The sequence below is a fragment of the Cydia strobilella genome, chromosome 6 (genome assembly GCF_947568885.1).
Source record: "Cydia strobilella chromosome 6, ilCydStro3.1, whole genome shotgun sequence".
In the NCBI taxonomy this organism is placed as follows: Eukaryota; Metazoa; Arthropoda; class Insecta; order Lepidoptera; family Tortricidae; genus Cydia; species Cydia strobilella.
The window spans coordinates 18,026,321-18,044,725 of record NC_086046.1 but is presented as its reverse complement, the minus strand read 5'-3'; the positions used below and the strand labels follow the sequence as shown (position 1 = coordinate 18,044,725).

Here is an 18,405-nt window from a genome sequence, read left to right as displayed (position 1 = left end):
AATGTTATCATTATCAGGTAGTCAGTGCCGTGGGGAACAAATAGCGAAGCTGTGTGTCCGGTGTTACATTGCTTGGCGCTTGGTTGATTAGGCAACGGTCGCGCGCCATCATTTCGACTCACCGTCGGTCGCGCGCGCTCGCTACCTTAAAAACAAAACAAATATTGTGCAGTGCTCGTGACATTAACATTTAGTGATTTTAATAACAAATTTGGATTATAACTTTTTTTTTGTAAAAATGACAGCCGGCGCTGAAGAGCATGAGCCCCTGATTTCATCTTCAGCTGAACATCAGCGGGTCACTTACAACACTTCGCCACAGGTAACTTTGAAAAATTAAGTAGTTGAATAAAAAAAAAAGAAAATATTTTATAAATCATCGTATTATTTTTATTTATGACAATATAACATGTATGATAGATCAGTGAAATCCCACTTTATGTAGGTACCTAGCTACTACTAAAAAATAAACTTTAAAACACTTATTTCAGGAGTTCTGGAATTGTATGCGTGAAAGTAGGTGTTTAGTGAATATTTAGAGATATGTTAGTATCTACTCATTGAAACCTAATTCTTATTTGTAAATAAGGGTGACCAACCCCTTAAAATAAAGGGCAGTGAGAAATATTAGCCGCTTAGCTCTTGGAGTTTTCCATGCTGCAGCTTATTTGGCTATTTCGGGGTTTGTATTTAACATTATTCATACATATTCACCTCAAGATGTATGACCAAGGGTTGAAAAAACTTCCTATATAATATAAATTAAATTAATGTTATTCCGGGCCGTCGGCGCAACCTACTTAATTGTAAAACACGGAAACCTCCAACAGTGAAGTGAAGCAATCGTTAGACACTGGCCGAATTAGAAGAAAATATTTTCAAACACGTTTGATATGCACCGGTCCGTCGGGTCTCGAGAAGGTTTCCGATGTTTTACGGGTACGGGCGACTAGTTAGTGACCTTTTTGTTTATTAACTTCACTGCTTAAATATAAGTTATGTAGGTACCATGAAAATTAGTCTTTTTTAATGGAAACTTGCACATGCGTAATAATTAAGACTTTTCGGCGGCAATTTTCGGTCCACGAAAGTATAAATTTTCTTGAGATATTTATGTATCTACGTAACTATCCTAGCTGCAACTAGCATCTTGCAGGATATGACCCATTGCAGTGAATAGGGCAATTGATCGAATTGATATAGGCCTAAGGATATCGGCTCGAGCTATCTAGTAATTGGGTTAAATATAAGTACGTTATTGTTATGATAGCTATGAGATTCATTGTTTGGGTTTGATACATAAGTATATTATATAGAATAGGTAGGTACTACGTATTTTCTCATCTGTCAGTTTGTCTCAATCGTGTACCTGTTTAAACCTATAGATATTTTCTCATCGTTACTTAGCTATTGATCTTAGTTGGTGCGTAGATATCTACGATAATTTATCAAAAGAAAAATATTAAGAAAATTTTAGCCATCTACTTATACCTACCTAGAGCCCAAATCTCTAATAATATTATAAATGCGAAAGTAACTCTGCATGTCTGTTACACCTCTTCAAGCTTAAACCGCTGAACCGATTTAGATGAAATTAATTATGGAGATAGTTTGACGCTCGGGGAAACGTAGGACAGTTTTTATTAATTATCATCATCATTCCACGCAGACGAAGTTGCGGGCAGAACTAGTACAAAATAATTAAAGTAAGATAGTAATGGTAGTTGACCCCGGACATGCCCATGCCTATGAAGCTGGCTTAGCTAGCGGTTGTGAGTTCAAATCCTGGCATGAATGTGTGATAATTAGAATTTCTTTTTGTATAAAGGCTATATTATAACCACTGACCCTATCTCTTCGCTAGCTGGATATTGAGGACGGATTCTAGAGTACAGTCTATCTCTGACAGAAGATTTTGATTTTTCGAAAGGGGGCACCAGCGAAGCACGCAGGTAATTTAATTTAGGGACGAACAGGCAAAATTTCATAATACTTATTGCGTAATGAAGGCTAATCGAGCATCAAGCAAACGTTGTAAGTGATTTTCGAATAAGGAAACAGAATTTTGAATAAAACTTCTTCGAAGAAAGGGGATCCCAGGAGGCAAAGGCGAGTAACTATATCACATATTAATTAGACAGATAAAAGGAATATCTAATAAAGCCTGTGTTTATGTAGGTCTAGACATGTTTTCATTGTTTGCTAAATTTAAATTTCTGAGATTTGTTGGTTGCTATATAAATTTGGCAACTTAGGAAACTTCTGCTTAGTACAACTCACTGCGCGTCCCGCACGCACCAATACAAATAAAATATCTATCAGTGATGCACGGACCAATGATGGTAAAATAAATTCAAATTATCATAAATTTGTACATAAGTGCGAAATGGCCTACTAAATCGAAAGTGAAGACGGCGACAATAATGTAAATAGAGAAATGTAAGTACACTCAGCATCAAATAGATAGTAACGACTAAAGTAGCCCAATATACACACAACTTAATTAGCTTTAGAGCAATACCTATTTATAAATAAGCGCCTTAGGTATGCCTATTGCTAACCCAAATTAAGTGCTAGGTATAGTTGCAGCCTAAATCGTATAGTTGCGGAAACCTACTTACTATTACCGGTTATATTGAAGCGTTATCCTTAAGTTCTAGGCTTCTTTAATTAGGCACTTACAAATGCCTAAGTAATAATTACTTAAAACAAAAATAATATAGCCACTTTATTCCTTAATAATAAACATTATTTACAGTTTCATTTCTTAATAAAATTTAAATTTCATTTCATGCATTTCTTTATATCTTACATAATTAACATTCCAAATTTACATTTCCATTTCATAGTTTAGTTTAATATAAAAGTGTATCGTAAACTCATGTATATCTATTTGTGCAAGTACGACGCGCTCATTGATATTGAAATCAAGTTGATTATTTTACAAATTTCAACCAGCCTTATATATATTGTATTTAATTGAGATACTTACACAAAACAAAATTATAAGTGTGAGTATACCTACAAATCCTACAATACACACTTACGAAGAAAAATATGATATTGAGTTATGCAGATTCATTGGTTCTAGAATTAGCAACGCTCAAGTGACACCCTTGGGAATACCGGTAACCATAGGTTAACGGGAACTATTAAGCATCAGGCGGGTCGTACGCTAGTTAGCCACCATCAAAGGATTAACAAACTATAAAAATAGAAAACTATTTTTATAGTTTGTAATCCTTATTTTTATAATAGCACGCCCAGTTCGGCCGTAAGTTTTTGGGACAAAAGTCCCCGCGGCGGGTGTAAGACAGCTATACGGGTATCACGTGCCACCTGATACCGGGTCCGGAACCGAAACCGATACCAGTCCTAATCCCATCCGGTAATTAACACCCTATTAAATGTTACAAGTGGATTCCTTGTTGGATTCTTGCTTGCTGTGTGTTGTTCATTTGTTTTTATTTGGTTCATGTTTTTTTTAGGATTTGAAAATGTAATATTGATTTTAGGCCTAAGATACACTTGTAAGTAATTCTTACGTACCTAAGTAGGGACAAAGCTATTTGTTAGAATGAGATAATGATATTGATCTCTCTATCTGTAGTATAGCTGTGTCCCTTGGTCACTACTTACGTATGTAAAACTGACAAGGTGGTATCTTAGGCCTTTGAGGTATTAAACGTTATAACATAAGTTAAGACCATTTTCCTCATCTCAGTTAAGTTAATAACGCTAATAAAGTAATAAAGATGTTAAAATGGGTTATAGCATAATGTGATTGATAAGTATATGGTTTTTACTGGGTTTTTACTGATGACCACAAGTAACTACTGAAAGCTAAAACATAAGTCAGTATTACATTTATTACTGATACTTTTTTGGTTTCTTTGTCCGCGGTGGGTTGAGATATTCCGCGAAAACCTTTTTTGCGTCTCAGCAGATGCTTACGATTTTGACATAAAGTCTAATTTCGCTTGAACCACGTTCTGTATAAAGTTGTACTGAACGTACGTATGTATAAATGTATTGACAGGAAAAAAGGCTTATGTTAGTTAAGCAGTTATGTTAGTTAGTTAACCTATAGCAGATAAGCTCTTTTTGTGAAAAGATAATAATAAGCCCCTTGCGGTGTCAAATTCGCGATAGCCCCCTGCTTGTTAACGTGGAAAATGCTCATAAGGCAATTTTCTGAGTCACGGTGGTGCATAATTTGGTATTTCTTTCATGTTTAAAAGAGGGAAAGCTACTTGTTCACCGGACAATTTAACACTCGAGAAGACAATCAGGCTGATTCATTCGACACTGTCGACTATATGTAGATAATGCTCTTGAATAGCAGCATTTATCTACTCTATTTTCTTTCACTGAAATGTCGGTGGAGTATCTTCCAGCTTTCCCTATCCTGCACCAGCTCTTTGACTTTTTGATACGACACGACCCCTACTTTTTCTTTCACTTGTTTTAAAAAGCTGCGTCTGGGTTTTCCTCTACCCCGCTTGCTTCCTATCCGCCCCTACAGGATAGTTACGGACCTACCTAAAGTTACAGACACTAATTGTTTACCAGCTTTAATTTTTTTTTTTATTGAGAATATTGAAAGTGACTTAGAATTCCAATTACTATTAATTTAATTAAGTATTGTATCAAAACATGGCGCGTCTTTAAAAGTACATGAGTATAGTTAAAGTAGGTAAGTATATGTACGTAAATTATGAAGATAACTTATCTTATTTAATTAAGGATTTTTCAGAATTAGCACGAATGGCAATGCACTCATTTTATTTGGATCTGAGTCACTATCACTATTCCTTTATAATCTCTGTTTGTAAAAAACGTTTGTAGTCCTATTAGTGAGTAGATCTGTCCTGTCGACTTAAGCCTGGCTATCTGCTATGTGAAGATACGTGTAAACAGAGGTTATGTGACGATCGCTTGCCGGGCTTGACATACATAATATTAGGGAGAAAGTGGACGACCGATTCTCCATTCAAACATAGTCCCAATTTTCCTCTCTGGATACCATTTCAGTAAAAAAATACACATTTTGATATTTATAACCTAGAACTATGCTCCATCGTTTGACTTTCTTCGATTTTTTTGACTATTTAAAGAGCTAGGAGCGAAACAATATTTCATACACATTTTTAGAAGGAAGAATACATCAAATTGTGTAAATATATTTTTCACCTCAGCAGCTCGAACAAGCATACTTTCGTCACTCCCTGGAGTGAGGAAAGTGCGACTTTCCTCACTCCAGGGAGTGAAACAATGTAGCTTTTTAATTTAGTGAAGGCCATGAACTTCATACTTTTATTATATTTTTTTTTATGGTATGGTACGGTACGGTCCGGTCCGGTCCGGTCCGGTCCGGTATCGTATCGTATCGTATCGTATCGTATCTTATCGTATCGTACATATTATAATACTTTTTTTTCTGTTTATTCTGTGTAATTCGAAATACATTTTAACCTTTAATATGTTCTCACTACTGAGGTAAAAAATTAAGTGTGCAACACGAGAGCAAAGTTATTTTACATCTCGTGTTTTTGAGAGAAAATAAACACTCGCAAGAAAAACCAACTTTCCTCTCTTGTTGCACAAATAACTATTCTTTAATTTTAATGTCCACTCTCACGTCTATCCTCACTATCCTCTTAAACCCCCCATTAGGTATTGCGATCCGGTAAACTCACAGTGCTTGAAAGTATAAAAAAAGTATAACTGTTCCTTTTTCCCTAACCAGGACTCCAATACTCCGGAACCCCTTGTGACCGAAGGAGAGGTGTCTCTCACCATCCCACAGCGCAACTATGGGGCCATCGGCGGCGTGGAAAAGGTCACGTACACCTGGGCGGACATCAACGCCTTCGCCACAGAAAACAGGTCCAGGAGCAGAAGGTTCTGGAACTTCTGGAAGGGGTCCAATGATCGCATGTTCCAGCAGAGGAAACAGTTGTTGAAAAATGGTTGGTGTCTATCTTCTACCAAATATAACACTTAGAATTTACCTTTTTTTTTTGTCCGATACGCCAATGTGATCTAGCTATCTCAAGCTAATTTCGTTATCTCGTGGGGTGATCGAATCTTAATTGATTTATATCTTTCTCTCTCATTATCACTATAAATTAGAAGACACGCATGACAAGTGAATTACTGGATTTTACCATTTTTACCGCACTAAATGTAAGCCCAAGCGTATCCTATAATAATAAATAACGCATTGATATATAGTAACTCTGTGCGGGCTACGTTTTTTTAAATTCTCGCAAAGCGTAATAACATACAATCTTATACTTTTTATTGATTAACGATACCTACTTTTATTTACGAGGCTCTATTTTATTTATTTATTTTTATTCATAAATTCTCTATGATAAATAAATCACTTCTACTTCTTTAAGATTACTTTTGATATAAAATCCAAAATTGTCAACTGTTCTTAGTAAACGGCGCCGCGTACCCCGGCGAACTCCTCGCCCTCATGGGTTCCTCGGGCGCCGGCAAAACCACTCTCCTGAACACACTGACCTTTCGTACCAATGGCGGAGTGGTATCCAGTGGTACACGAGCTCTAAATGGTCAGCTAGCGACCCCAGAAGCGCTGACGGCGTTGTCGGCATATGTGCAGCAACAGGATTTGTTTATTGGCACGCTGACTGTTAGAGAGCATCTAGTGTTTCAGGTAAGATTTATTAGTCCTAAGTATATTATATTCCGACATTCCAATAGAGGTCATGGTAAATGTTGCGTTTAATTTGAAAAAAGTCAAGAAATGACGACAATGAGAAAAAAATGTATTTAAATTATTTTGTATTGAGATGATTCAATGTGGTTGTAATTTGATTTCTTTCAACAGGCTTTAGTACGAATGGATCGTCACATACCATACGCACAACGGATGCGCAGAGTGGGAGAAGTCATTCAAGAGGTAAGGAATGACAGTCTTCAAAACCCCACTACACCGTCTTCCAAAACAGTACCTAACTTTATCTTATTGTTTCTGGAGCTTTCTTTGGTTTTAATTTAATGGAGATTTATTGATTAAAATATAATAAACACATAAAATCATCGCATCTATAGGTACGGAGATAATATTTTAGGATTTCCTATTTAATAAACCTGCCGAATGCAATAGCTTATTAAGTAAATACCTACTGTTAAATTGTTTAATTAATTAATTGATTCGCCTAGAATAACACGCTAAACAAAAACGTAATCCCATCCTACAAGTATTGTTTCCTTTGCAGCTAGCCTTATCAAAGTGCCAGAACACCGTAATCGGCATACCAGGACGCTTAAAGGGCATATCAGGTGGCGAGATGAAACGTCTGTCCTTCGCCAGCGAGGTTCTTACGGATCCGCCGCTAATGTTCTGCGATGAACCCACCTCCGGCCTTGATTCATTCATGGCTCAGAATGTCATCCAGGTTTGTTGTTCTTTCATTCAAATCTTCCTTTATAGCCAACTTCAACAAAATTTTATCAGGAGACAACGTAGCTTGAAATCATATTGGGGGAATTAGGTTTAACGGCTCGTCTTTGCCAGCGTGATCTGCATGATATTTGCAAATCAAATTAGTTTCAATGATATCCAGCAAATGTTGACGTGGGTCTTTGATATCGATAATGAATTGAGAATCGCTCTTTTCTATTAATCGTTGCTAAAATAGGTAACATTAATGAATACATAATTTGAATTCAAAATCACTGTTTTCTTCGTCAAGGTGTTGAAGGGACTGGCGCAGAAGGGTAAGACAGTGGTGTGCACAATCCACCAACCGTCTTCGGAGCTATACGCCATGTTCGATAAGTTGCTCATCATGGCGGATGGACGCGTTGCGTTCCTCGGCTCGCCTGACCAGGCCACGGACTTCTTTAAGGAGTAAGTATTGTGTGATTGGCCCCTGGGGCCGTAGCCATGGCGCCAATCGTTTATCGACAAATACAAATCGTAAAAAAATATCGGGAGACACATAAGAACATGCGTATTCTCTAAATTTTTGTCACTTAGCTAGGCTCCCTGTTAGATTAAGAATTTCTAGACTTGGTCTTTTATTAGATACTAGTCTTATGGTAAATGAAATTTTAACTTTAATTTATGGTTGAGAAATAACGTCGGAAGAGAACATGCGTATTCCATAAACGATTGTGACTTAGCTAGGCTCCCTGTTAGATTAAGAATTTCTTGCCTTAGTCTTTTGTTACTAGCCTTATGGTAAATTAAATTTTAACTTTAATTTATGGTGAAGAAATAACGTCGGAAGATAACCATGGTTTCCCTCCCACCAGATTAGGAGCGGCGTGTCCAGCCAATTACAACCCCGCGGACCACTTCATACAAATCCTGGCCGGAGTACCAGGCAGGGAAGAGGCGACCCGCCACACTGTGGATACAGTATGCACGGCGTTCGCCAAGTCTGAACTAGGGTGCCAAATAGCTGCCGAGGCTGAAAATGCATTGTTGCACCGGGTGAGTTACCTCTATCCCAACAAATGTGTGCTTAAATATTTTTAAACTGTTCAAATTGGCTCTTAGCCTTCCATAATTTTGTCACGTTCAAACTTTAAGCTGGCGTAAGCTTTTTTGAGTAACTTATTTTGACGGTAAAGGTTCCCTTAATCAGTACGAGTGCTAATATATATAATTGGCTAAACAAAATAATCAATTTAAAAAGCCTGTCTCGTAAAACAAGTCTTATTTCACCAAACATCTATCATACTCAACGGCTAAGGAGAATGATCTCAGTGTTTTTCTGCTCGTCGGCTGTAATGGTTGAATTAAGATTTCGTATAGCAAACTGTAATTTGGTACTTTTCATGAATGGGCTATAATATTCATTTCGAAATGGTTTAGTCAACTATAATGAATTTGACCAGTCACGTGGCGCCGCAGTCCAGTGGCAAATACACCAACGCGCGACTATTTCATGAGTAATACCTTTTCTATATTATGCACGCGTTTATGTCTTTTTTGTACTACTGAGACACTTACCTAATTTTCTGCAATTATTTAGGTTTTATAGTAGAAAAAAGTATTATTTTAGGTGACTCGTAAAAAAGTATTGTATACAATAGTGATATAATCGAGTTTTCAACCTCGTGCCTTCATTAGGCCACTGAGCAAGCTTCGTGGCCTAAACACGGTACTCGACTGAAAAGCTCTCTATTATATAACGATTGTATAAAATACTATTATTATAACTAGTGTGTGTACAAACAAATCCACCAAAACAGCGCAAGATTTCCTCCGGCTGGACGGACTCAGCATGGTCGACCCCAAGTCTGCGCTCGCGCCGCTCTCCATATAAAGTATCATGGTGGGCGCAGTTCCGGGCTGTTCTTTGGCGATCCTGGCTTTCAGTTACTAAAGAACCCATGCTTATCAAAGTGCGGTTTCTACAGACTATTGTAAGTATTTTCACCTTTACAATTTTTTGATGATTGTAGTATATGAATAACGAACATTTTATAGTTTGAACATGTCCTCTCTAAGTTAAGAGGCCGTAGTCGATTTTGGAGCAAAAATTTTAAATTGATAGATTTAGTCGTTGAAATTATACACGTTTTGTTACGTAATATCTAAATAAAAAGTATTGGTTACTATTAGCACGTCTTCTCATCTTGCCTTTTAATAATGAGGTCGCAAGCGTGCGTCACCGGTAATATATGAAAAGAAGGGGCAGATTTTAAAAATTCATCAAAATTTATGGTGGTAAATTATACAAATTGATGTATAAGAGTAGTTTCAACAAATGTTGTAGATTGTTTACGTATCAAAAGTACGTTGAAATTAAGTCGATTTTCAGAGAAATTGTCACTTGTTTTGAAGTAATTTCTGGAGAAAATTGATTTCGTCTAACTTTCATTTACACTACTTCAAAGTCATAATAATAAAAATGTAGTCTGATAAATGTCAAGTACAGGATATGTGTAATACAAAATTACCATGTTTAGCCGTCCAAACATTACGAAATTTACAAATAAGAGCGACAAAATCAGTGCTTTACGCGCGTTTACCTAAACGTCCATCAGAAAAGCAAACATTACTAATTTAGTGAGTCTGTTTTCAACAAATTGATCTGATAAAAGGTAAGATAAGAAGATGCGCTAATAGAAACCAGTACTTGTTATTTCAATTAGGTAACAAAAGGTGTACAATTTCACCGACTAAATCTATCAATTTTACATTTTTGCGACTAAAATCGACACCGGCCTCTTAACATCTTCTAACGCTTCTTGGATTGTTTATTTATTAAGTACTTACTTAGTTCAAAATCAATTAGTGTTTCTTCTTTTAAATATTCTTTGTTAGGGTTCCTTACCCAAAGGATAAAAACGGGACCCTATTACTAAGACTTCGCTGTCTGTCTGTCTGTCACCAGGCTGTATCTCATGAACTGTGATAGCTATAGACAGTAGAAATTTTGACAGATAATGTATTTTTGTTGCCGCTATTATAACAACAAATACTAAAAACAATAAAATAAATATTTAAGGGGGGATCCCATGCAACAAACGTGATTTTTTTGCCGTTTTTATAGATAATGGTACGGAAACGGAACCCTTCGTGCGCGAGTCCGGCTCGCACTTGGCCGGTTTTTGTAATTATTAAAAACATTGCAATTTTTCTAACACTAGCTACTCTTTAAAAGCATATTACTTTTATTTAGTGATACTGACAAGTAAGATATTATACAGATGGTGTCCATATTGATCGGGGTGATCTACTTCGGCCAACATTTGGACCAGGATGGTGTCATGAACATCAATGGAGCCATCTTTATGTTCCTCACCAACATGACCTTCCAGAACATCTTTGCTGTCATCAATGTAAGTAATGTAATCAGTTTTCTTGTCATCGTTATGGCAAAGACCTACATAACCCCGTATAGATGAATATATTCAGTCTAAGGAAAAAGCGTGCCTCGGAAATCAAGAAAATTTGATTCTCTCACAGATGGCGCTACCACCAATTACCAACCTTTGGCCCATTCTCGGCTAGACTGCTTTGACGGTTTCGTTTGTTATTTAACATTCATTGCAGCAACTACAATTACTTACCTATGTACCCTAAATAAATAAGATAGATTTACCTGAAATATGACTTGAACGTCAGTTAATTTCTCAAATTCTATTTACTTTATAAATTGATTACCTAAATAACCACTTAAAGCTCACTGCAATTAAAATTCTCCTAGTTTAATTGTTGTCATTAAGTACTGCCTAATCGTTAGCAAGGCTTTTACGTCACATGTTCGGTTGAGTTGACAGGTTTTATCATGACGTCGCAGTGATGATCTACATAGAAAAGTTTATATTTAGTATAGTTTATCGAACTCGTTTTTTATTTGATGGGATATGTATATTTTGCACAAAATAAAATTAGCATTTTTGATACACACACTGTTACTGCACATAGGATATCGCTACATAATTTATAGTTATTTATGCGAGATGCGAAAAGATTAGCCTGATTATAAAAGTATAGATTTATGCAAAATATAAGAAACATGTGGAGATGCAAATGTAGCCGTTCATTTCCAATGCCTCGCTCCTGTATGATAAATACATCTAATCTTCTTAATCCCGGTCGATATTAGTCTAGTGAAACTAACCGTGAATCATTCAAAACTGTTGTTTTTGTGTCATAAGTAATTTTCGAGGCCAAATGACCATTAAAGCGAGTTTTAATACAGTGTGTAAATCCAATACGGGCAATAAATTAAACCAGACATAGAATTTATCCGTGTAATCATTAATTAAGAGGTTTTTTTAAGTTACACTTAATTATGACCCCGTAATTATTATTTTTTAATTTACTGAACAGCAATGTACTGCAAACATAAGAGACATAAGATGACATGACATTACGAGTCAGAAATGATGATATCCGCAGTAGAACTAGGGTTACCGACATAGCTCGCAGAATTGCAAACCTTAAGTGGCAGTGGGCGGGGCACATTGCTCGCAGAACTGATGGCCGGTGGGGCCGGAAGGTTCTGGAGTGGCGTCCGCGTACCGGAAGACGAACTGCCGGTAGGCCTCCAACGAGATGGAGCGACGACCTGGTGAAGGTCGCGGGAATTCGGTGGTTGCGAGCGGCACAGGATCGGTCGGAGTGGCGAGCCTTGGGGGAGGCCTATGTCCAGCAGTGGACGTCTATCGGCTGACATGATGATGATGATGATGATGACATTACGAGATACGAACTAGCGTTGACAGCTACTTAAAAAAAGCTCGTATCCCGTAACTTCTGTGTACATTGCGGGCCGAACTATTTTGTATGGTTAAAATTTTCATTGTATTTCTTAGCAAAATCTATCTCAATATACGTATTAGGTTCCATGCTAACCACCGTTTAAATATTCGTCCGTATTGAACTTACAAACTGTATAAGCAACTGAAATATGTACCTATTCTCACACCAATCCTCCACCAGGTATTCTGCTCCGAGCTGCCCATCTTCATCCGCGAGCATCACAACGGCATGTACCGCGCCGACGTCTACTTCCTATCGAAGACCCTGGCCGAAGCACCAGTGTTCGCCACGATTCCGTTGGTGTTCACCACCATCGCGTATTACATGATCGGGCTCAATCCGGCGCCAGAGCGCTTCTTTATAGCGTCAGGATTAGCGGCGCTCATTACGAATGTTGCTACTTCGTTTGGTAAGCGTTTTAGATTTGGACTCGTCTATTCGTACAGAGTATTTTCAATTGAAAACTCGTAGAAACACCAGTATTCGCCAACATATCGGTGGTGTTCACTACAATGAGTACAATCACTTATCTAGTTCAACCCAGGGCCGGAAAGGTTATTTATCGGGTTTGGGCTTCCATTATTTGTGCCTAAAAAAAGTTTTCTAATGTCATAATCATAATAGTTATTTGTTATACAAGGGTGCAAAGTTGTATTTTACCCGCGAGTGTGGAATTGAAACATGAGCAAGGGAAAGGATTCTATAGTTGAACCACGAGCGAAGCGAGTGGTTCTAAAATATAATCCTGAGCGTAGCGAGTGTTTCAACACACGAGAAGTAAAATACATTTGCACCCGTGTGTAACACAAAACTTTTCCCCTCACTATAGCGAGGAAAGTGCAACATCCACAGGCGTTAGATCATCTTCATCACTGGAATCACTAATTTTTTTACGATATTATAACAGAAAACACTAGAAATTCTGATTTTTACGTGAATCGGTGAAAAGAACAGTAAAAATTTTGTTGACAATGTTAACATTTCTGTTCTGACGTATGGAATGTCAACGATGCGTTTTGAAATTGCATCGACTCAACTTGTGCGTTCAGAATTATATTTAACATCATTACAAAAAATGTAACGTTTCTTATGGAATTTTAAGGTTTATGACTTAAAATTATTAAATAAAGCTAAATTTGGTATTTTTTATTATATTCTCAAACCATTTATTTAATGATAATTAATATCGAACGAACCATTATCATGAGCGTTTTACGTTTTGTTATCTGTCAAGCTACTTAAACACGCTCCATCCAAGGTCAAATTACTTTCCCCACTAGTGGATAAAATGCGTTTTTTCCCGCTTGTTTTAAAGGATAATAGACGGCTTTCCGAGCTAGTGAGGGGAAAAGAACTTTAACGTGACTATAACTACAACTGGCGTCAAAAAGATAAATGAAATGATGGTGCAATGTTGCTGGGGATGAGTCTTATTCTAATAGATTTTTAACTACTCAAACAATGCAGTGAAACAGCTTTATTACTTATAATGATAGGTAAACGCATTAAATTATAATTGTAATGAGTATCTAGTTCCGCTAAGTAATAGACAGAACTCATTAAACCCGTTTAATGGAAAAAATAGTCATAAATGGTACAATAGTAGATTGTTAACCAAGGGATGAAAGGCACTCAAATAGTCCGAGGCTGAAAACACTCTACTTTTCATTTCGAATACGAGGAAAGTAAAATGCATGTGTTTTTTTTAAAACATGACTAAGTATACATTTTTATACTATTTCTTGAGCCGGTACTTTCCATTAAAAATTCAGGCAAAAGTATCGTTATTTATGGAATTGAGAGTCAAATATCAGAATGGAAATTGTACAACAAATCCATTTAAACTCAAATTTCAATTGCTTATCGTAAAAAAATATAAAAAAATCGTACTTCGAACGTAAAATGCTCTAGTGCAGACACGTATCATTTTCTGCACACCTTTTAGAACAACAATGACCCTCTTTCAGAGCATGAGAAATGAAAAATATGTAATTAGATGTTATTCTAAATATTTTACTTAGGTATTGCAGATAGATGTATTTTTTTTGTGTGAGATTCAGATTGATGATTATTTAATTTATTTAAGATAAGAGAATAAAAAAAAGTGTAGATATACATAATTACGCGACATACCTATCATAGATTCCCATATGAAAGTTGATACACCAGGATCTACATCTTTGTCTCGCTCTATAAATTACTTCACAATACATCTGTCATTCATCACAATAGGTCTCCGCTTAACAAAGTTAACAGTATTATCGGTATTGAAAATAATTGTCATAAATCTCTTAAAAATAAGGCCTAATTTTCTATAGCACTGTTATTAATTATGATGATTGCTTGACATAGTTGACATGCAACTGTGATGCGAATTTCTATAAACCGCAAAAGAGCTCAAATAACTTGATACTTAATATCGGCGGCTCGCCCTTATTCTTGACTTTCCACGGACGAATGCAATGTCGCCTCAGATTCTGACGGAACTAGCTAAGACAAGAATTTGGATTTTAATGCATCAATAACATTTACATAACTTGATGGTCTCTAAAGTAGGCAAAGGTTCACAGGTGTTGTTTTTAAGCAATAACTTAATTGCCTCTTGTGACATTTTTTATTTATTTATTAAATAAGGGAACATTCGGTTCAGTAGAGCAGTTTTGGCTTTTGCTTTTATTGATATTGGGACCTTTTAACTTATAATTAATATTGGTGATAGTGGGGATTTCTTTTCGATCAGCAAAATTTTCACATTAATCAGATAAAACATTTCTGGCAACTTGATTATTCTAAGTTTATACAGGGTGTTTCTGACCATGGGGCTTTAAATTCAGGGCTCGATTCTACTCGCTAAACTAAGCTACTTTTATTATGGGACTAACCCCGAAATCGCGAAAAACTTGGCTTTTTCTTACATTTTGGCTGATCAGATTTCGACGTTTTCTATGGAAAAGTCAAAATAATTTTCGGCATTTTAGGGTTGGTCCCATAAAAAAGAAGCTCAGTTTACCGAGTAGAATCGAGCCCTGAATTTAAAGCCCCATGGTTAGAGACATACTGTATGTAACTTAGTTCTTTATTAGCATACTCTTGCGCAGGTTACCTGATCTCATGCGCGAGTAGCAGCGTAAGCATGGCTGCCTCCGTGGGGCCTCCTATCATCATCCCCTTCATGCTGTTTGGAGGGTTCTTCCTCAACTCAGGGTAAGTCATTAGTGTTACTAAAAAAATTCGTTTATGCGATGTGACGGAACTTTGCGATCTACGTATTGACTGGTCTGAAATTAATGAGATATTGTCACGGGAGCAAGAAAAAATAATTCAGAAATTTTAGCGTATCCGTTAGCGTTCCACCATTTTTGTAGTATACATTATAATATTGACAACTATTATTTAATCATTTAGTTAGTTATTACAATGTAATAATTATGTCACTGTTATTAAATCACTCTTATTAATTATTTATTATTGATGTGTAAATTGGTTCAATAAATAAATAATTATGATTATGGTTATGGACGCTGAAATCGCCGTCATGGTAGTCCAGTTAAAGATGGCGTGATGGTCATATGACGATTTCATAACATGCTTAAACCAGGACACCTGGAAGAATAAACTATGAATATCATACACAATCATTGTTTTCCACTCATGCATAACTTACAGTTAATAAAGCCGAACAATAAACCTCATCAAAAAGAAAAAAAGTAGACTTTCCATTATTAGTTAGGTTCTAATCGTTCCTTCATCCACAGGTCAGTGCCTCCATACCTGGGCTGGATATCTTACTTATCCTGGTTCCGGTACGGCAACGAGGCGCTGCTGGTGAACCAGTGGGCCGGCGTGGACTCCATCGCGTGTACGAGGGAGAACTTCACGTGTCCAGCTTCGGGCCAAGTCGTGCTGGAGACGCTCAGCTTTTCAGAGGTTGGTCCGATGTTTACTGGGAAGCATAAGTATACTTAGATACCACTGGTCGATCTGGGTAGCTGGCTTGTATTCTGCAGGAACTAAAAGGTTTCGAGAGAACTCATGCTGGAGACGCAGTTTCCAGAGGTGGTGTTTTTTTTCAGAACCTTTGTGTTGTTATTGTGTCTGTTGTGTATCGTGCCTTCATATTTCATAAGATTTTAAAACCTATAAATATATCAATTAATTACACTTTAACGATGACTCAGAAGATAACGAGGAGACATTACGTGATATTAAATATATTACACATTACGTGATATTGGAAAATTCGGATGTTTAGAAATGTCCGAGGTATTGTAGGTTGTGTTTATCGATATACAAATTGGAACTCGTATCTCGTAGCACTCTACTATTTAGAGCTGGTGTTTTTTTTATAACCTTTGTGTTGTTATTGTGTCTGTTGTGTATCGTGTCTTCATATTTCATAAGATTTTAACATTTGCTATGAATATACCAATTAATTACACTTTAACCATGACTCAGAAGATAACGAGGAGACATTACGTGATATTTGAAAAATCGGATGTTTAGAAATGTCCGAGATATTGTAGGTTGTGTTTATCGATATACAAATTGGAACTCGTATCTCGTAGCACTCTACTACTTAGAGGTGGTGTTTTTTATAACCTTTGTGTTGTTATTGTGTCTGTTGTGTATCGTGTCTTCATATTTCATATTAACCAAAAATAGTTATTATTTATTTCATAAAATTTTAAATCATACTTCATAAGATTTTAAAATTTGCTATAAATATATCAATTAATTACACTTTAACCATGACTCAGAAGATAACGAGGAGACATTACGTGATATTGGAAAAATCAGATGTTTAGAAATGTCCGAGATATTGTAGGTTGTGTTTATCGATATACAAATTGGAACTCGTATCTCGTAGCACACTTATATTTAACATGTTTCTCGTATTCGTTTCTCCCCCAGAACGACTTCACCTTCGACGTAGTCAACATGGTGCTTTTGTTCATCGGATTCCGCCTGCTCGCCTACATCGCGCTACTTATACGAGCGAGGAGAACAAAGTGAAGTCACAATCACATTGAAGCCGTATGCTTTGTTGGTTGATATGAAATAATGTGGTAGGTCAGAGCCGTGGAAATAATAATATATTCTTTATTGTGCACCACATAATGAAAAAAGAATACAAATAAAGAACACACATTACATAATGTTATTTAAAGGGAATATAATTTAATTTATTTATTTTATTTTATTTAACTTTATATTATAAGGGGAAGATTTTAAAAGTTGAGTCATATCGGGAATATTTAAAATAAAATTGCTTGGAGTAGTAGATCTAAGTAAACAGTAAACCATAGACCAAGAATGGCGCTTACGCGCATTGAAACATATCTAAGCAAGGGAAAGAATAAATTGTTGATAAGTAAATAAAAATTAAAAATAGCTTGCGGAATAAAAATATAGCTAATCGACTATAAATACTATAATATATATGTTCCAGTTCATATTAATTAAAACTATTTAAGTAGGTCTATTCATGTGCGTATGCTTTGGAAGAACTTGTGTTGAAATATCATAACTTTATTTTCTATACACAATCATAAGAAGGAAATTTTTGTGAGTTTTTTTATACATTTAATACCTTTTCAAACGTGTATATGTGTTATAATAAGGTCGGTAAAGTATAATATAATGTATATTGCATAATTGTTAGCAAAATAAATTAATATTTACTAAAGCTGTATAAAGTAGATTTTTTTTGTTTAAAATTTTGTACACCAGTATTTTTTTAATAAATTTTGAAAGACTTAGTATAATGCGTAAGATTTGGAAATTGTTTTCATTTGTGCAGGAATGCAGGTATGCATCCTCATTAAGAAAAGAGTGTGTAATAACTATTTATATAAGAAAAGAGTGTGTAATAACTATTTATATAAGAAAAGAGTGTGTAATATATATTATAATGCTTGTAATAAACTTTTTCATAAAGTACTTATATTTTCTTATTGACTTGTTCTAGTCTAATTAGAGTAATTAGCATTAATTTGTAACAAGAATCGACAAAAACTATAAAGGCAAGAAGTGATAACATTTTTACCTTGGTTTACTGGTTTCCACTTTTAAATTTAGCATCGTTCGTAGACGTTTCTGCTTGTTAAAAATTAAATTAAATATTATCTCCTGATTACCTC

The 18,405-nt window shown here is 35.9% G+C and overlaps 1 protein-coding gene across 1 annotated transcript; it reads left to right on the top strand.

The window, feature by feature from the left end:
- The first annotated feature begins 24 nt into the window (after positions 1-24).
- LOC134742177 (protein white) lies at positions 25-18,042 on the top strand. Its single transcript, XM_063675158.1, has 13 exons — positions 25-322; positions 5,750-5,972; positions 6,450-6,688; positions 6,863-6,934; positions 7,254-7,433; positions 7,731-7,888; positions 8,296-8,476; positions 9,241-9,414; positions 10,705-10,836; positions 12,446-12,674; positions 15,364-15,469; positions 16,021-16,192; positions 17,177-18,042. The coding sequence occupies exons 1-13, from the start codon at positions 239-241 to the stop codon at positions 17,276-17,278; spliced, it is 2,052 nt and encodes a 683-aa protein (XP_063531228.1). The 5' UTR covers positions 25-238; the 3' UTR covers positions 17,279-18,042.
- Positions 18,043-18,405: the final 363 nt, after the last annotated feature.

Bases quoted from the DNA above. Each gene is read 5' to 3' on its own strand.
- LOC134742177 (XM_063675158.1), top strand. From the start codon at position 239: ATGACAGCCGGCGCTGAAGAGCATGAGCCCCTGATTTCATCTTCAGCT. The intron at 8,477-9,240 runs GTGAGTTACCTC...CCACCAAAACAG, and splicing joins AAAATGCATTGTTGCACCGG to CGCAAGATTTCCTCCGGCTG. The intron at 16,193-17,176 runs GTTGGTCCGATG...TTTCTCCCCCAG, and splicing joins AGACGCTCAGCTTTTCAGAG to AACGACTTCACCTTCGACGT.